Below are 20,236 nucleotides of genomic sequence, written 5' to 3' on the forward strand. Positions count from 1 at the left end.
TTTAACATTCATTGTGCTGATAGCTCTGTGTGTCCTGCAGGTCGGCAGCGCCATGTCTTTATGGTAGATGTTAACTGGTCATGCAGAGGTATGGTAAAGGTGGCTGATTAATAAGCTTTCCCACCATTTATGTGTAAGAGAATTAGTGCTACAGAGGTGTAGGCAGCTTCTGGTAATAGATTTGTCACCCAGTACTGCAAGCTCTCAAGCAAGTGGCAAAGCAGCTGGGTCAGATGGTTCTGCTGTTGAGATGCACAAATGTGGGTAATGTAAGCTGATAAGAGAACTCATGACTTACTAAACAAACATCTGGGACCAGAGCCAAGTATTTGAAGATACTAACTTTGCCCACCCATATGACAATCAGCGAGGTCATGCACATTGTGATAATCATAAGGATCTCTGTACGCTGACCAACACTGAAAAGTTAATTACGAACTGGACTAAACTGAGCCATGAATTTGTGGAGAAGCAGTTTAGTTACTGTAGATTCTGTTCTGGTTTTGGTTCAGATCACATGATTTTGCTGCAGGGCAAATTCAGGAGGAACTGCGTATACAATCAAGACTTGCAGAAGCTATGCATACAGCAGATCAGCCAGCTCTCAAAATCCCCAAGTGCTTTCAACCATCACATGAGGGTTTCTAGTTCACTTATTTTTATTGCTAGTGTTTGCCTGTAAGAATATTCAATTGTTTACTGATTGCCTTGCTTGTCACAAAGGATTAGTCTGAAAAGACAGAGGATTCAACTGAGGAGTGTCCCGAACATTTGGCATCCATATGTAACAAAGCTACTCAAGGCTGCCAGCAAATTTGGTGAAATGCTTTCTTAATGTGTAGCACTAGATGACGAGATTGCATTTCACTATTATTAGTCATCGTTTTGGTAAATGGGTATTAATCCTCACATTGTTGTTGCAGTTTTAGCTCTGTAAGTCTGACAGTTGTGCTGATTTTGTCCCCAGATGGTAAGCTTCCTGACTTGCTGCTTCCTGCAGATAAGCAGTATCAAGTGACAAGATATGATACGGAATATCTGAATTTCTGGAACAGGAACTGACACATTCCCAGCTGACACTGTTGGCCATTTAATTTATATGTGGATTTGAGAGATCACTGAAGTGCCTTTAATGAAGGCAGTCCTCCCAGCGGTGGGGAACTAAAATATTAAATATTGTTAAAGCTATTCTTAAATCATATAGCATAAGTTATAACAACCAGAGATTATAAACCAAGACAGAATTCAATAGCAATAATTTCACAATTGCCAGAACTGCAGCAAGTATTACTACTGCTAAGTTCAAATGTTTGTAGCATGAAGTGAGAGGAGCATAAGAAAACAAATCCTTATTGGCATCTGGCTTTGCATGTAATGTGTGTGAGTGATGCTGGGAACAGTTTAAGGGCCTTAAGGAGAGCCTCACTGGATAACTATGAATTTTTAGCAATAAGGTCTTAATCTCTCTACATATTTCTGTATTTCTTGCCTATATCCCAACTAGATTGTAATAATTCTGCTGTCCAGATGACAGCTGTGTGAAAGATTATTATGTCAGAATTAGGCACAAGAGACTACTGTATCATTCCTTACTCCTCCAGATCCACAGAGTTGGATCAAAGCAGTTCATTAAGATAAGTCTGGTTGCTGCCTTAAAGTAAAACAACAGAAAGCTTAAATGTAAGATTTAGATCAGTGATTTCAGTGGTCAGATACAACGTGAGCCAGCAAAACTGACTTACAGCCAAGACTACACCACGGCTTGGCCAAACGGTAGGTCAGGCATTATTCTGGAGGAAGAGTGAGAAGATGGGATTTTTGCACCGCTGTGGTCAGCGATGGCATCACAGCAGTTGAAATCATGCTTCAGTTCTGTCTATAGGAAAAATAATCAGGCAGCTTTATTTTCACATAATCACATCCTTCCTGTTCCCTGTCAGGTGAGTAGGAAGATGAATTTGAAGGGTAAATGGTTGGAGAATCATAATTTTCCTCTCTGTTTTCTGATGGCATTAATAGAGAATCCATCAAATAATGGATGACTTAATCAGGACAGATCTGCCATTTTTAAATGTGAAGCTATTCTATCATAATAATTTCTTTTGTTTTGTTACACTAGGAGAACTATTACTGGCAGTGAATTGTTATTCTCCTTGTAATTCTTTGCATGAAGTGCCAAGTGTTCTGGGAAAAATAAATCCATCATTACCTGTTTTGACACCACACTGCTGTGTCGCTCTCTAGGGGAGATGATACGATTTACATACTTAAATGTTTTGCTGTAGTGTGAAATAGTGTTTTCCAATCTGGTGGCTGTTATTAACTGTTATGATGATCAAATAACGCTATGGGAGTTGGTAATTACGAAGGAAGCAATACTAAGAGAAGGACAGTCAAGCATTAATATTTAGGTTTGGATCAATTTAGCAGTTCTGTCAACCAATTGCAATCCTGGGGGATCATTTGCAGTTTCAGACTTGATATGCTACTTCTGTTTCATGTAATGAATCCATTAATATTCCAATCTTCCACAAGTATATTACACCACATCAACTTGCAGATGAAAGAAATAGGTCTTTTTTTCCTTAATGGTCATGCTAAACAAGGTACGTACAGTGATGAAGGTGCATGCTTGGGAAAGAGGATGGCAAGAAGATGCCAGATGTTTAGTATGGGGAGGAGCTCTTGTGATACCTTAAATGAAGAGTTGGCCTCCCTGGGAAGGGGGACAGCCTCTGCCCCTGCCCAGTGGAGGTAGGGAAGCCCACCCCCATGCATCTGCCTGGCACACGGACAGGGTAAGGCGCTCTCTACATGCCAAGATGGCAGTAAATGGGCAGCTGCAGCCTCAGAAGAGAGAACAGCAGCAGCCAGGAAAAGCTCAGCCTCAAACTTGCCTCACAGGACAGCATCAGTCCAAGTGGCTGCTGTGAAAGGTAAGTGTGGGCTGAAGAGACCTGAGAGCAGTTTAAAAGCTCAAATTTTGGAAGAGTTCACTCTTTTTATCCCATTATTTTCCAGTACCCAGGGTGAGGTGAAGGGAGTGGAATCACAAAGGAAAGTGTAAAAGACACTGAAAGAAAATGGGAACTGAGGAAGAAGATGGTTTTATGTAAGATAACATGTGTCTGAGAGATGACTTGAAGTAATTATTTATCTGTCATGAGGTTTTCCTTTGTTTTTTTCCCTCCCAGTTCCATATTGGTGTGGAGCAATAGTTTTGTTTTGATACATGAACCTAAGCAATGATGCTGTCAGTCATGGGGTATTTAACTTCACAAAGTAGTTTCTGAAAGGGAGGGTGTATCTGTGGGCTCTCTTCATTGTTGTTTTCTTTTTCCCACCCTGCCCCCTCTGTCACACACAGAATTTATTCAGGGGTAATTTAAGTTGAAGTTACTAACTCCCAAATCAACATTGCATTTCCCCTGCCCGCTGTCACAGCTTTTTTAAAAGACAAGTGTTTGGAAACCAGCATTTAAGGTCACCCACTTCCTGGCCACTTTGAAACCCAGGCTCTGCTCATGTTCACACAATCAAACTGCACCATACTTTCAAATGAATTTGGCATCTATAATGTCAGACTCTTTGATAACTGCACATGTCGGTAGAGCTGTATATTGAACAGGACTGGTGCTCACTCAAGCAGAAACAATACAACAGTGTTATCTAGGCCTGTCTGCAAGCTGTTAATTATTGCATTGTTAGCTCTGAAGTATTTTGTGATTAGTACTTCTGTAGCAGTACAGGAGAGGCAGTATATTATGGCAGTACTTAGTTTTAATTACTGCAGACATTTTTATGTACATTCACAGTTAAAAGTAGCTTAGAGAATAAAACTGAAGCTGTCTGCACAGTACAGTCAGAAAATGCTGAAGTTACTAGAGAGTGGAAGCTGATGAAACTCTGAGCTCAAAAGCTTGAGGCTTCCTTTAGCTATTGCTCCTCTGCCCAACAGGCTTGGAGAGGACCACTGTGGTGGTTTGACTTGGATAAATGCCAGGTATCCACCAAGTCGCTCTATCGCTTCACCCCCTTTCCCCTTGTTTTCTCAACAGGGCAAAGAAGGGAAAGAAAATAAGATAGACCAACCCTTGTGGGTAAAACAAAAGCAGTTTTAATATAAGCAAAGCGAAGCAAAGGTCCGCGTGCAGAAGCGAAAAAAAAGAAAACAGATTTATTCCCTACTTCCCATGGAGAGGCGATGTGAGGCCTCCTCAGGATCAGGGCTCCAATACACGGAGTGGTTGCCTCGGAGGACAAGGGTGACCCCTCCCTTCCTCCTTTCTCCCAGCTTTATACTGAGCAGACATCACAGGGTCTGGAATATCCCTTGGGTCAGTTGGGGTCAGCTGTCTTGGTTGTGTCCCCTACCAAGATCTTGCCCACCCCGTCCCACTGCAGGGGGAAAATGTCAGAAGGAGCCTTGGTGCTGTGTAAGCACCACTCAGCAGTAGCCACAACACCAGGGTGCTATCAACACCCTACAGCTCCCAGCATAAACCACAGCACCGTGAGGGCTGCTGTAGGGGAAAACCAATTCCAGCTCAGCCAGACCCAGTACAACCATGTAGAAGTCAAAATTATTTTTGTCTTGTACTGAAGTTAATTTAGACAGAATTATTACATGGTAACATTATTCTTTCAAAATGTAGCTCTTGTCTATCCTTCATTACCTTCACTCATGAAGCATTTGGCAGACTTTTAAATTTTTTAAATATTTACCATATCAGCTAATACGCTGTCCCAGTCTTTGTTTTATCAGAGCTCAAAGCCCTATGTGCAACCTACATGAGAACTTATTTAAATACAAAAGTCAACAACACGATCTTTTTCCTTCCTGATCAAAAAACACCCAGAGTGCCGACCATTAAAAATGTTGTATAAACCCCGTAGAATTAATTAAGGGGACTCTATATCCTACCATGGGTGTTTTGCATTCGGAACCTCAGCCAGGATAGTTGTGATGACTCTACAGGGTGCTAACAGGGGTCCTGTTGGTACCTTAGTAGGGATATGCAAAGCGAGGTTTGTGGCTACCAAATACATGTATGTATGCAAATACCACCTTTATAAAGCCATAGTGCCTCACAAAGCGTGAGTTTGCTGCTGGGGCTGATAGGTGGTTTTCCTGTTTGTCAGCAGGCGGGCTCAGAGAGGCTCAAACCTTCCATCCCCTTAGCGCTCCAGTGTCCCAGCGCAGCCTATACAACAGGGAGGCTTTTCTCAGCCCAAATTCCCACCTACTATGAAGGAGCTGCTTAGGTAACTGAATCTCATCTGGGCAAACTGTGTGCCCAGCTCACGACAGCTCAGTATTACCAGTGCTTCGAGGGCACCTCAGCAACGTGAATGCGTGCTTTACGCTGAAATGTGGGATGTGTATCTTGTTTTCAGCTTTGAGGATTGAAGTGTGAACCTCAAAACTCGTGTCACATGGTCGCTTGGCTAGTCAGAGAGAGAAAACCTCCCTTGAAGACTAGCTGCTCTTAGCTGGAGCTCGCACTTGTATCCATTTTCATCCATGGCACCGATAGTGTGTGTATTTTATTATTGGTTAAAATGCAGGTCAATTTTAAAAAAGCAAAAGTCACTAGAAATCAAACGACATAATAGCAAGCTGTACTACTGTTTTGTGGTGTGGTGTATGGTTTTTGTTTTTTAACTGATGCATTATTTCTTAAACCAGATGGGGTTATTAGCTCACCATTGGGTGCGTGATACCATGTGGGTGACACGTGATTTGTTATGATCTAGGCTTGTCTTAAATGTATTTTCCAGAAAGTCAGCCAAGTTTGTCTGGAAGTAATCAAAAGATGCAGAATCTCTTACTTCTTTAGTCAGTTTGTTCCACTTGCTTATCACCTAATTATTGAAATGGAAAAATAAGACATTAATCTTCATTTTCCCAGCTTTGTTCTGTGAATGCAGGTTTTTACTATACTTTTCTCTCTTTGATTAAAATGCTCTTTACAATCTGATATTTTCCTCCTATAATCCAGTGAGTGATTTAGGACAATAATTTTCTGAACTTGAAGAAAGTCTATTATTCCATAATTGAAGAGGTTCAATACTCAGACTCAATATACTGATCTTCATATCAGTATTATTACTTAATGAGAAACATAAGAAAAACCTGTGCATTCTATATACTGATTGTTTTGACAAATATGTACAAGTAAATTTTTAAAATTTATTTTACTTCCTAAAAAACTTTTTATACAAATTCTTTATCACTAACAACCTAGCAGAACAGTATCTGATAATGTAGAGTAAAAGGAGTAGAGGGGAAGACATTATTTTGACTCAAATAATTGCATATAAATCTTCTCCAGTTTTGTTAACTTTTTGTCAATATTATACACAAAATTACATGAGAGAAAATTTAGCTCATAGGTGAGCTAAATTCGCTATGAAGCTCAGAGACAATTTAGAATTAACAAAATTGATGCTAAGCTCTACCGCTTTAACCAAAATTCAAGCTCTGCTTTCTCAGGCAGCCGTGGTGAGGAGCTGAATTTTCACTGAGTACCACCTGACATTGTAAGTGTAAATAATTTGTTCTTCATCACCCCATCTGGAAGTTCATGCCCTTGGGACTTTGAAGTAGATTTTCTTCAACTAATTGATGCTTGCAGCAGTGAATTATGTAGAAATGATAATTCTGGGGTTTTGGTCTGGTTTGGCTTTGTTCATGACTTTCAAGTATTTTGGAAGATTTATATTTGAAGTGTTAATCTTCTAGATGACACTGCTGTTTGTGTCTTTTTTTTAATCCCATCAAGTTTAGCTTTTTCTCTTTTAAAAAATATTTATATTGTGAAAAGCAGATGTATGAGTGGCTTTAATTTTAACTGTTACTGTTGGTCAGGATATTGGCTGGCAATTGCAGTACCAAAATGACTGGTTGCATTTCGCTTGTACTAACAGTTCGAATTGTGTTGCAGTTCTTGTTCTGTTTGCTTTGCAACCTGAATCAGCCACTGCAACAGTGAGGAAAAAACCCAACATTCTTTCAGATTGTTTGGTTTAATGTATCTACCTTGCTGCCTCTGTAAACCTATGTGTGTACATTGCTTACTGGTCTGCAACTGCATTCTGGCACAACTCTACGTAAGTGTCTAGTATTACTGAAATTATCAAAACTCATAGGAATTCATCAAATTGGTATATGCAAAATTCCATGCGCGCGCACACACACACACACACACACACACACACACAGATTGGTTTGTATGTGTGTAAGTCCTATGATTTCCAGGCAGGAGAAAAATAAGATGATATTTACTTATTTTACATGTTGAGGGCACATTATGGCTAACGAGCTTTTAAATGTACATTAACTTCTAAACTTCGTTTAGTTTCTTTGGTGGAAACTTACTGTTGTAAAAGCAAAAGCTAATAAATTTAGCATGTATTCATTTTTTGGGCTAAACTGACATCTACTGGTGTTCTGTAATACCATACACACAATTAGCACGATGACAAAATATACACAATATTCTGTGTGCCTTTCCATTTCCCTGACGCTGTTAGCAGCCCTGTTGATGACAGTAGGGTGGAGAAAAGTGTCACAGCCAAACGACCGGGTGGGGCTGCCTAGCACATTGTGTGTGCCCCTGGTGAGGTGGAGTAGAGCTCTCGTGGTTATAGCATGTGGCATTCGGACTTGCTTCAAGCTTCTGAAATTGCCATGTGGCCTTTTTTCTTACAATTTTTTTTAAAATTAATTATGTTTATAGTCTTCAGAACCAAAATATTGTAATAGGTACCCGGGGAGGGTGGGAGAGGTAATAATAAAGATTTATCTTAATTTCTAGCCATGTTTCCTCATGGAGCAGCTCAAGCTGCCTGTGTCCCCACCCAGTCACTGGGTCTGTTGCAGGAAGATAACTTCTGTGGGTCCCCAGGCACAGGCGGCTGCACCCATGAAGCTCTGCTGAGTTGCCCTACAGGGCAGGCAGGCTCCCTGCCCGACCCAGGACTCCTGCCCGACCCAGGCCGGCCAGCAGGCTGTGGCTTGCAGATGCTGCAGTAGCCTAGCCAGCCACAGTCCAACTAAAGCTGATGCTTCTAGTGCGAGCCAGCAAAAGACTGGAAAGGGAGGAACTGGTGAATGGTGGGAAACGTGGGAAGGAGGAGGCGTAGTGAGAAGAAATATGCTCATGCTGGTAAATGGATGCTGACCATCTGCTGTATTTGGACATTTGGTGGAAACAGTAGTAGGGCAAAAGGGAACTGAGGTCCCCAAGGAGGAGTAAAGGCCATGAGCCAGCCTCGGACTAGATGTAAGCAAAAAACATGGGAGAGCATGGCAGTCACAGTAAGAGGGCTTTCAGCTGAAGGTCGTGCCTTATTTCACCTGGGAGATGTGTTCAGTCATGGTTTCTCTCTCATGTGGCTTCTAAGCTGCTCAGAGCCACTTGGGGAAGGGGATTTAGTTACAAAGAGAACAATTATTCCATTTTAGTTAACCCAAAAGTAAAAATTACTTGTATTCTGCTCCTGGGAAAAATATGTAACATGATTTCTTGATAATGATGAAAATATATTCAGCTCTAAGTCTAGTTTGACTCTCAGGTTCAAATGCTAACTCACAGGAAGGACTGAATGCTGCTGAATTGCACCCCCCACTGCCCCCCAAATCAGGACTGGGGGTATTCACACTGCCAGAGCCCCCATACTCCAACACCTGATGAAACCCCCAAGTACCTGTACCTGCAGGAGACTCGGTAGATTACTGTGACTGCAGAGCTCGCTGTCAGGCTTATTGTTGCTCAGGGTGAGAGCCCCTTTTGTCCTTTGAAACCTGAATCCTGGCTCTGGGATGGGTTTGAATTGAAGCTTTAGACATGTTACTTAGGATGAGATCCAAGGAAGGATTTAAACACAAAAATAGGACTTTAACGGATTTTAGATGCTTCCAGCTGAAAGGCCTAATGCACAATCCCTGCTGAGCCCTCAGGGGTTACTGACTCCCTTCAGTCTAAAGTAGATTGAAGTACTTAAATTCTAGGTCTTGCCAACGGTTCACCTAAACTACAGCTGTCGAAGCACTCCTTGCTGAATCCCTTTCAGGGATCTGGCCAGTAATTTTCTGTTTTTCCTTTGAGCTAGTGGGTTGGATGGAGAAAGGGGGTGACACACTCTGTGTTTTCCAAAGACTGAATCAGATTTAATTGCCTGTGAAGGCACTAGTTAAAATTACGAAATCTGTTGAAGGTTTCTTTGATAATTTCATGTTTTCTTGCAGGTCGGGTTGTCAGAAATAACTGAACTTGGTAACATAAGGGGTGTTGTAGAGTTAGGGGAGGTTTTTTTCCTCCTGTGCTACAAAACGTGGAGCCTGGCTTCGCTGGTTATGGGAAAGCCGAAGATCCCTTGTTTTAATTGTCAGTCTCTGGGTGGGATTCCCGGCGAGAGCTGCGAAGTTTCCTGGTACTCGGACTGGCCCGCTCGCCTAGCGGAGCGGGGAAGTTACGGCGCTGTGCGTCAGTCATGTTTGTACTTCCACAGAGTTTTTTTTCCCCGTTCCTTTTCCTCCGCCCCTGCTCAGACGCGCCGCTCCCAGGTGCGGGCACAGCCAGGCGGGGAGCGGCCGCGGCGCTGCCGGTAGGTCCGGGGGGGCTCCGGGGGGGCTCCGGGGGTCTGTCCTCCCGAGGCGGGCGCCCGCTCGCGGTCCGCGGGGGAAGGGGCTGGGGAAGGCGAGGCTGGGGACGGGACCGGCGCTGGGACCGGCGCTGCGGGACGGTGCCTTCAGCCCAGCGGAGAGCGGGACGGGCCGGCACCGGGTGCGGAGCGGTGAGGGCTGCGGGGCCGCTGCGGGCGACGCTGGGCGCGCCGGGCTCAGCCGGGCTGGGGCCGGACGGGGCCCGCTCCCGCGGCGGGGGGGGCTGTGGCGGGGGCGCCCTGCTCCGCTGCCGGGGCCACTGTCGAGAGGCCCCAGCTCTGCCCTTCCCGGAGCCGCTCCCGGCCCTGCCGCGCCGCCCAGGCAGCGCCGGACCCCCCCGGCCCGGCCGCGGAGCGGAGGAGCCGCCTCGGCTCGGCGGGCCGGTGCCGGGGCGCTGGGGGAAGCTGCGGCTTCGCGGGCGCCAGCCCTGCCCCGGGCGGCGCGGCCCCGGCCCCGGCCGGAGGGTCGGGAGACGGCCCGGGAGAGGCCGTGGGCGGCGGCCGAGGGAGAAGGAGAAGCCCAGCTGCTGCGGGCGGCGTGTCCCGCTCCTCGGGAACGGGCGGGAGCGCGGCGCAGCGGCGGATCGATTCCAAACGGCCCTGCCCTGGGAGGGGGTTTACCGGCCTCACCGGGACCCGAGGTGAAGCCCCTCACAGGATCGTTCAGAGACTGTCGATCGCTTGGTAAAAGTAACGTCCTAAACGCCTGCAACCTCTCCTGCTGGGGACCGCACGCTGTCTAGTCCCATTTCTATTTTGCCAGTATAAAATTCGGTGTGACCTGACCGGCATTGGTTGTGTTACTGAAATAATAATAATATATCAAATTGGCCCAAGCAAGTGCCGCGTTACAGCTTGCTGCTGCGCATTGCAGAAATCCCGAGTGCTCGGATAAACCTGTATATCCTGCCTGATTGTTTAAAAAAAAGATTAGCCTTCAACCCGTGTTCCATTCCAGGGGGTGCTGATCAGCAGCTGTCTTAAACTCTGCTGTGCAGGGAGCCCCTGTAGTTACCTGTGGTGTTGGAGAGCAACTTGGGATTTCTAGTGAAGAGGACTGAGTAGGAATTGTTTAATTTAAAGGGATTAAACTATGTCAAATTTTAGCAAGAGATGAAGAATAAGGGAAGGGCAACAACATATTTGCCTGGCCAAGCTGGGTTAGGAAAGCTGTATTTGTAAGGAATTCTTTTCAGTGGTGTGTTTTCATGTTTTGGGTGGGGTTTTTTAATACCAAGCAGAGAGGTGGGTTATTACCTTCTTTTTCTCTTGTCCACAGGCAAGTAGCGCCCAGGATTGAGGGACACATGTTTGCACTGGCTGTATGAAGTAATAGTTCAAATATCTCTTCAAAGTTGACATTTAAAGCAGAAGGGACATTAGCGAAGTTAAGTTGAAAAGCTGAAGTTGTGGTTACCTCCACAATACTCAGTAATTTGAAGAGATTGTTTTGTAGTCCTGATGCTATCCTGTTCTTTATTAGGAATTTCTGCTTTGGTAGATAACTTAGTGGGACTGATACCATTCACTGTAGGACTTGGTAAATGTTACCTGTGCTTCAGATTTGAATCTTTAAAAGGCAGGCACGGGAGAGGTGTTTGCCATGACAGGGATGCTGCCAAGTGCTGCAAAGACCTGAGACCTGTTTGCATCTGTTGTCAGGAAGGGAAAGCGAAAAAGCATAATAGTCATTTTTAAATTGAACCAGCTGTCCAAAACTAGTCAGCGGTAAGAAATGAAAAATGCAACATCATTTAAAAATAAGTATTGAGTGTTAAATATCAAGACTATTAGTGTCTGGAAGTTATGATCATGACCATTTTGAAGTCCATGAAAGGGTGTTGACTTCTTAGATAGAACTCACCCTTTGGGAAGCAGAGGTGAGGATGGTCGTCGGGCACACGGTGTTGGTGTGTCGTGGTTTATCCCCAGCTAGCAACTAAACTCCACACAGCCACTCGCTAACCTCCCCATCCCCCCCCACCCCGAGAGGTGAAGGGAAGAGAATTGGAAGGGTAGAAGTGAGAAAACTCGTGGGTTAAGATAAGATCAGTTTAATAATTGAAATAACAAAAATGGTCATGAAAAGGAAAGTAACAGAGAAATAAAGCTCAAGAAAGACATGTGATGCAAATGCAAACAATTGCTCACCACCAACCGACCAATGCCCAGCCAGTCCCTGAGCAGCGGCCCCCCAGCCCTTCCCCTTTTTTTTTTTTTTTTATTGCTGAACATGATGTCATATGGTCTGGAATATCCCTTTGCTCAGTTGGGGTCAGATGTCCTGGCTGTGTGCACCCCCAGCCAAAACCAGCACACTGTGACTGGGGGCAGTTTATCAGCATGCAGCTCTGCAGTTTAGTCACAAGGGGAAACTTCTCTTTTTCTAAAGAAAACACAAGGTCAGTGGTTTTTAAATATATAGCTGTGGAATATTTGATAACTACAGATATTGTCACAAAAACTGAGTTTAGTAATTTTTGACTGTTGTCTTGTTCCCTCAGTCTGCCAAAGCTGTAGTGTGAAAATGGTGTGAAAGAGCAATGCCTGTCCTCAAGGAAGTGATAGGTTACCACAATTACTGTTCCTGTGTAGACACTGCGTCTGTAGCCACGTCTGTCCTACTGTGCTAGCTCTTGTTTGTCCTAGCTACGTGGCTACTGTAAACCCACGCTGGACTGAGTACGCAATTTCCTTTCTAATAAACCTTTCCACATTTCTGCTTAGTCTGCTGAGAAGACGGTGGGACTACTGAAATGCATAGACATCAGTGGTGTTTACTGATACATTGCCATGCTTCCAGTGCAGCACGTTAGTTCTGTGTAACCTGGAAGAGTGAAAAAACTTGTGACAAGTTCTTTACAGAAGTATTTATAGGCTTCACTGAAATCCCGATGAAAGCTGTGTTGTGTGAGGAAGGCAATCAGCCGTACTCCAGAGACTTGTCTGCGCTACAGGGAAGCAAAGAGGCTCAGGTTGGGAAGCCTGTGCACTGGGTCTTAGCTATACTTTGTGTGGATGGAGTGACTCCAGCCCTAATCAGATATTTAAGCCTAAAATTCTTTTTTCTCTGTGTGTTGTCTCTTCTACCTGCAAAGGTCTCTGTAGGCATCTTGCAGGTGTTGAAATGGTTTTTGACTTGAGAGACATGGTCAGAAAAAGTGTAAAATCAAGAGATGATACCTGAAGCCTATTTTAAAACTTTGAAGAACGACATGGAAAACATGTACTGGAATTGGGTTGGTTGGAGAAGAACAGTCATGATTACAGACGAACTTGTTGCTTAGAAATAACACTTACTTGGAGTTTTGCAGTCTGGAGATGTGTGTCCATAGAGCCTTATCCTTGTAGTTGAAGGTTTAAGGGAGTGATTTTTGGATAGTGAGTGAAAGGCTGAATAAATAGTATATCAGAGTAGGAACCAACAACAATTTCAAATTCCTATTTTCCTTTTTGGTATGTGGACAGGTGTGTAGGTGGTATATATGATGAGGAAAGGGAGTTCTGGCTATTGACTCAGCTGAGGAATTGGCCTGCACGGCTCCAGGGGCATTGAGGGTGACTGGCTGCGTGGCTGAGCTCCGCACTCGCTCAGCTGGTGCGTGGCGGTAGTTGGTTATGCCTAGGTACAGTGTGGAGAGGAAAGGATGGGTGATCCTGGAGAGCGGCGATGTTGACAGGGACAGATACAGACGCGAGTGGTGAGGAGGCAACATGGACGTTGCAAGGACGGCAGAGATTCGCCAGACAGGAGGCAGTGGTTGACAACTCTAGTTGAGAAGTTACGGTGGAGGAAGTATGAGATGAACATTAGGATATAGAACTGCTTAAAGAATGATGTAGGCACAAGAGTAGCTGGTTATGATTTAAGGCTAAAACTTATTAGAAAGTTTGGAACCATGATAGATTGGAGTTTCTAGAGCATCTCACAAAAAGAGCAGGAAAATCAAACTTGTCTTAAAATGGTCTGAAATTCCTGTGTTATCTGAGGGGGGGGGGAAATCTCAGGTCTACTAATAAAACCCACCTTCCTTTTGATATCAAGATACTGATCCAGAATCTGCATTCTGTACAACAGTACTTGGGGCCGAAGGAGTATTTAGTAGCCATACAGTTCCTACTGTTGCTGCCAGTCTCTGTACTTGAGACGAATTAGTGCTTCTCTGACCTGAACCAAGCTGACAGCAATGGAGACAGCCCAGCAACTAAGGCAGTTTTCTGGAGAATTGTCCTTAGTGAAGAAATTATTAAAGCAAATGAGTTTGTTTTGTTTGTATCAGGACTGGTAACTTTTGCATGAGTTTTGTCATAACTTAGTGTTTAGTCTTTAGTGTATGGATGAAAACAGAACTGGACCTTTCTAATCTTTTTCTAGTATAGTAACTTAACTTCTGTTTTCTGGGTTATTATAGAGTAATTTAGGTTGGACAAGGGATTTCTGGAGGTCATTTGGATCAGCCACCTGCTTACAACCTACTTAGCTGAAGTTGTTCGAGGCCCTTGGACTTTGTATTCCAAAGTGTGTTTCCTACTTGTGTTTTTGTTACGGAGTTATTTACAGCCAGCTACAGTCCTGATGGGGAAGTTCTGCATTATTATCTGGCTTGTTTACTGTATGTTTTGTTCATTTCTAATAAAAACTGTCCAGTTGTAGCTTTTGTTTCCTTCCAGCTAAACTGTTCTCTGCCCTTATGTGTGTTGCCTGCAGATTCTGCTGGTGTTCCCAGTGGGTGTTTTCCTGGACTTGAAAGATCAGATACCACAGTTGTCTATAGCCAGCAACTTTCTGCTGTGTCTTAACAAACGTGCAACAACCCAAGTAAGTAAAACTTTTTTTTAAAAAATTTTCTTAGTGCCTAAGATTTTTTTTCTCCATGTTTCTCTCCCCGCCCAATGCAGGCTGTGCTGTACTCTGTACTTTGAGGCCTGCTTAGGTAATGTCTTTCAAATTGAGGTGCATAGCTTCTTGGAATAAGGTGGGGCAGTGGGGATCTGTGAAGGGCGTTATATCCAGGAGAAGGTGGTTGGGCTGAGAATAGAGCAGCAGGAGTTCTGCGACAAGCTGCACACTTTCAGAGTTGGATGGCAATGGCAGGGAGGCAGTGCCTTGGCTCCCGGCAACCATGCGTGTCTTCTGGTTTTGTTTTCCGTGGTGTCTGCTCCCTTGCTCAGCTGCAGCCCCTTACACGCCCTGCTATTTGGCAGCCTTCCTCCAGCCCCATTTCTGCTGCCAGCTCCTCTGCAGTGCTGCCAACAGGTGGTTCCCAGTGCTGTGCCTTCATCCCGGGTAGAAGTTATGATGCCCCTGCTTCAGATCTGCTGTCTTGCACCCAGATGTGAATGACTGAATTTACATATGTTGTTTCTTTTCATCCAAAATATTTACCATTCAATAAAAGTCCTTGACAAAATGAAAACTGCTAAGAAATCTAAGAAAATAATCACTTCTTACACTCTTATAAAAAGTATGCTTTCTTGATGATATTGCCACCTTGTTCATCACTTGGATAGCCAGATACAGGCTTATTTATTTTCTTGTCCTTGCCTTGTCTTGCATGGCATCTTTGCTAGTGTGTTGTACCTCTTAGTAAAAATTCTCTAGAAAGAAATTTGATGTAACGTGTTCAGATAAATTCACGTTCAGCAACATTCCTTACAGTGGAAGATAAACTATGTATGTACTTCTCTTCAAAATCATCCCAAACAATGTGTATAACGGAAATGTCCCTCCTCTTGCTGAGCGTGTGTATGTATTAATTCTGAGTTTTGGAATGATGCTCTATGAAAGTAGAAACAGATGGTCTGAGATGTTTGGTCTGATTTCGTGAGCTGCTTACGTTCTCTTGCATGAATGTTGTTGCCATCTCCCCTTGTAACACTAGCATTTATGCTGCTGTGTGGCCAGTGACACTAAGGAACTCATGCAGCTAAAAACACTCCATAGTGGTAGGCAGCTAAAGTGGCGAGTTGGATCTTTCTTTTGTAGAAATACTTGGATCGATGTAGGACATTTGCTATTGCACTGTTTTAAGGATACAGATTTCTTTTTATAAAAACACAAAAGTTGTAAATCCATACCAAACAAAGAAAATGTTTAGTTGAAGCTTTCGTAGAGCTAACTGTGCTTATCTTCTATAAAAATTTCTTATGATGGACAGATACTCTGATTTAAACTAAAAATTATATTTTCTTTATACTAAATTTTGGTTTGGAACGACTTCAAGCAAATACAGATATAATTATTTAGCTTCAGGGGAGCCAATTTAAAAGCAAGCAGAGCATTTTTGGTCCATACCTGAGTGTCTAAGATTTCTGATAAGGAAAATTGTTCTGTAAGGTAGTAAGTGTATTTGCTCTTCTATTCTTAGAGGAGAAGTACTTGCTATTGCATTAAAAGCAGGTGCCAAGCTCAGGTTTGGCTGGACAGGGAGAGAGGGATGACTCTACAGTTTCTGCCATCTTCTCCAGCCTCCCAGGAGCAACGCTTCTGTGCGTAAGTTTCTCCTTGCATGCTGTGATAGTGTGGGGACTGTGCAGATATTTTTTTCTCCCATCCTGATAAAGGGCAGAGAGATGATCTACTTACAGCTACTGCTGCTGTTACCCGTGTGCTGCTGTGGAATCCATTTCTGTTAGACTCTTGTGTGGGTCAGGAAACCATCTAGCATGAAAAAAAATTGTTGCCTAATGATTCATCTGTAATTGTTGGGTACGGCATGCATGACTTGACTTACCTTTCCACTTTTGACTTGTTCCCCCTTCCATTTTTTTTTCCATTTGTCCCTAGGTAAAAGGTATTTTTCTGCATCCTTAGAATACGCATTTGCATCCTGTCTTCAGAACAAGGCCGCAGTTTTAAACTATGTAATATTAACGTACCAATCCGGGCAACATCAAAAATTTTCATAAGACAAGGGATGCACCCCTATTTATGGTAGTAAATATGTGTTCAGTTTTGGGTGTGGAGAGGACAATTTGTAGTTACAGTGATTATCTCTAGGTGAAGATGCATGAAAGGCACGTGAGCCAGACTCTGACCCTGACTGGTCTGCATCATGAATGGAGTGTGAGGGAGAGGAGAAGATGTCTGTAGCCCTGTAGCTCTCTCTGTCTCTATATTTGGGAGCATGACACAGATAATGGCACCCTAACATCCTTACAGTAGATCTGCCCCTTGGGAGGAAGGGAATCTTGAATACATTTTCCTTCCTGGCACAGACAACGGCGTAAGTTAATGTGTGAATGTGTATTAACCTACACCTGCTACATCTGCCAGATATCACAGGGCAACCTGTTGTTCTGGGCACGCTGAGTAAGACCTGTGTAACTTCTGGACTGCGATAAATGTACATTCTTTCTTGCTTTCCCTGTAATGCCTGTATGCATCTTGAAGAAGGTCAGAGTAAGAGTCTTCCTCATCTATGCTAGGTTTTACAGTTTGATATTTCAATCAGCATTCTGAAGGCCCAACTTTTTACAAACCCATGTTGTGGGAGGGTGTAGTGAGGAACCCTATGCAGATATTTTTTTAAAAAAATGTATAGGCCATAGCTTATGTTTTAATTCATTACATAAACACTATTGGAAAGTTGTCTTGTCTGATATAACCCTGCTGAATCCTTCTGCGATGTGTAGCTGCCTCTGAGCATACTGCTAGTTTCAGGTCAGAGTTTTATCTTGAATTACTTTACTCAGATACAAACGCAGAAGCCAGTGATAGAAGGCTGTAAGAATCCTGGCTTTATAATGAATGCTTGGGTAATGAGTTCTTCAGGTAAGTTACCTTAGAAGTTCTGATTCACTTAATTCACTTTTTCCAATAGCAAGATAAAAGGAAAGTCTAGCCAGGTGTTGTGCTTTTTTTTTTTTTTTTCAGGTACAGCCTGCAAATTCTCTTGCTGTGTTAAAAATGGCAGCTCTGAGTAGGGAGCAGATGCAGACCCTGCTTCTGGTTTCAGATCGCTGCATGGAGTTAGAGTTTAGGAATTAAAATGAGGAGGGGAGTGTTTGAATTAGCTGACATATGATTTTGCAGAATACAAAACCCTGCAAAAACTTCTGCACACCACTGAGTTTTACTAAGTTTTCATCGTTTTCAAAAGGCTTCCATTCACCCAAATTCATGTGGCTTTGGTGCAGTTGTAAAATTGACAGAGCTGTGCCGCACTCTCCATTGGAGAGAAGGGTATCCATGCATCCTTCTGTTGGTAAAATTTATTACTTTCTTCCTGGCCTCTCCAGCTAGTGTAAGTAACTAATCTGATTTCATTAGAATAGAATGGTTTGTGAATGCTGTGGCTTTTACCAGCCTTTTCCTTCCCTTTATGCTAACTTTCTTCTGTATGTAGAGCAATAGGCCTCTGCAGAAAGGAATGAACTGGAAGGGTGCTTTGTCCCATGCCAGTGTTATTCCAGTGAGTGCTTACAAAGGAAATTTTTTGGGCTGAGAAGAGTGCTCACAGCTCTATGTACTTGTGATTCTTTCTCTTGAGCAAATGAGCAAAAAAGAAAAATCTGGAGGAGGGGGCTGGTGCTTTTGCTGCTTTATTAGTTCTCTGGAGTCTAGTGACTCATCTGCCCAAAGTTAGAGTGCAGCTGGGCCCAGTGACTCAATGTCCACCTTAGCATTGTGCACCTGGAATCTGAGAGGGTGTTTTATGAAGAGCAGAAGAATGATGTGGGATGGGTAGCTGAAACCATTGGTCTTTGTCTTACCACATGCATTTCTGAAGACTCGAAGCAAAAGAGTAGTGAGAGTCTGGGAAGAGAAACTCGAACTGCTCAGTTCTTCTCTGTGCTTAATGGTGTTTGGATCTGAAACTTCCAGATGTAAACGGAAACTTCTTGTGTGTCAGTGTAAAAGGCCCACTCTTGCATTTAGTGTGCTTGTTGGTCTTTCAGTGTTTGCATATCCTGGTTTGAGATTGCTTTAATGTTGCCTAATGGTTTGCACATATGCTACCTGCAGACAACTTTAAGGTGTGTTTGGCATCTCTGTTACTTGTCTTATCCTTTGCCTTTTATTGCAGTCGGGTGCCTGTCACCGAACAGTCTTCCCTTTTGGAATTATTTGGGAGCAGCATTTGAGAGTCTGCTTTGAGAAGACGAAGCTTGTGGGTTCAGTTTCTGATTCTGCCATTGGCTTGCAGTAGCAAATTGCTGCTGTTCGGTAAGTAGCTGGGTACACTTTGTTAAGGTGTTAGAAATTCAAGTCTTCCCTATCCTGTATGGATGCTTAAGATTCTGTATCATTTCTTATATGATCTGGGGTTAGTTTGTAATATTAATTTTTTGTCCTCTTTGTAACCAGGCATTATGTATTAGTTGCTCTTCCAGATGTGTCTGTATCAGTGGTATTTTATATAAGAATGTATCTGTGAAACATATGAAAGTTATAAGCTGCTCTGTAGGGAGCAAAGTGCAAATGGAAACTATGGGAGGTCTATTAGTGTCTTAAGAGATTGCATAGGAAATTATAACCTGAAGTTTAGTTACTAACCCAGGCTGTAAGTCTTGCCTAGGCTAAAATAAAATGTTGAAAATCCTTTTTAGAATGTCCCTCTTACCTTTATTACTGTTTAATCCTTGGGTTAATACTTATTGCCATATCAATTCAGTGCAGTTACTGTCTTACCTGAAGCCTGAATAAGTTTGATACTCAGAAGCTATAATCATGGTTGGTTTGTTTTGTTTGTTGGTTGGAGTTGTGTTTTGTTTTTTTGGGGGTGTTTTTTGGGTTTTGTGGGGTTTTTTTTGTTTCTGTTGTTTTTTTTAAGTAGAAGCTGCTGGTTTTTAGGTAGTTCTGGACCCAGTCTTTCAATGAGCTCTAGGGGCAGGGGATTGGCTTGCAAGCAATTTGTTCAGGATTGGGTCTTACTTTCTTCAGAAGATGTATCTCACTCTGAAAGTGTACATAAAAGTGGGTGTTTAAAAGGTGTGGCATTTATTTTCAAAAGCAAGTGTTGAAATAATGGAAAATACAGTTGGAAGGAATGTGAAGAGGTTGTCTAATCCACTTAATGCTGAATGACATACAATTTCTGACGTGTAATTGTTCTTAAAACTTCTGGGAGGGAAGGCTCCACAACTCTCTTGCCAATTTATCTAGTGCTTAGATAGCCTTATTAATAGACATAGGGAAAAGCTTATGATTTAAAAGTTCTTCTGACAGTTTTTCTTAAAGTTTACTCTCAGAGTAAAAGTTTAAATTTCCTAAAGTTTACTCACAGAAGAAGTTTTAGTTCCTCTTCTGCCTATCTTCATTATTCTCTCTGGTCTTTCGTAACTAAGAAAACTCAGTTTCTTTGGCTTTTTCTCAGAAGTCCTCTTTTCTAGCCTTTATGACTGTTCTTGGTGCTTTTCTTTGGAATCTGTTCACTTGTTTCTTAGATACTGTACTCCCATGGGGGCTTTCCCAGAGCAGCAGAACTTTTTCAGCTGTTGTACAGATACTGGTTTTGCTTACGCATCCCTGCATGGTGTTTGCCATTTTCATGATACTGACAACTTTTATTCAGCTTCTGGTCTAGTAGATCTGCTGGATCCTTCTCTGCAGTCTAGCTGCTGA

The 20,236-nt window shown here is 43.1% G+C and overlaps 1 protein-coding gene across 6 annotated transcripts in view; it reads left to right on the plus strand.

Moving 5' to 3' along the window:
• The window catches only part of LITAF (lipopolysaccharide induced TNF factor), an 85,382-nt gene that overhangs the window by 58,932 nt on the left and 6,214 nt on the right, over window positions 1-20,236 (plus strand). The window contains exons 1-4 of one of the 6 annotated variants that reach the window (XM_074919721.1): window positions 9,493-9,612; window positions 14,378-14,488; window positions 16,038-16,162; window positions 18,699-18,838. Coding sequence is in view for 1 of the 6 variants with exons in the window: in XM_074919722.1 (XP_074775823.1) it covers window positions 9,499-9,612; window positions 14,378-14,488; window positions 16,038-16,162; window positions 18,699-18,756 (408 nt within the window). In the remaining 5 variants the exon portion in view is untranslated. Of the gene's footprint in view, window positions 1-9,492; window positions 9,613-9,769; window positions 9,792-14,377; window positions 14,489-16,037; window positions 16,163-18,698; window positions 18,839-20,236 lie in introns of those variants that run through there. The other 5 variants (XM_074919720.1, XM_074919722.1, XM_074919717.1 and 2 more) reach the window with 5 other exon arrangements.

This window comes from Athene noctua, chromosome 15, assembly GCF_965140245.1.
Source record: "Athene noctua chromosome 15, bAthNoc1.hap1.1, whole genome shotgun sequence".
In the NCBI taxonomy this organism is placed as follows: Eukaryota; Metazoa; Chordata; class Aves; order Strigiformes; family Strigidae; genus Athene; species Athene noctua.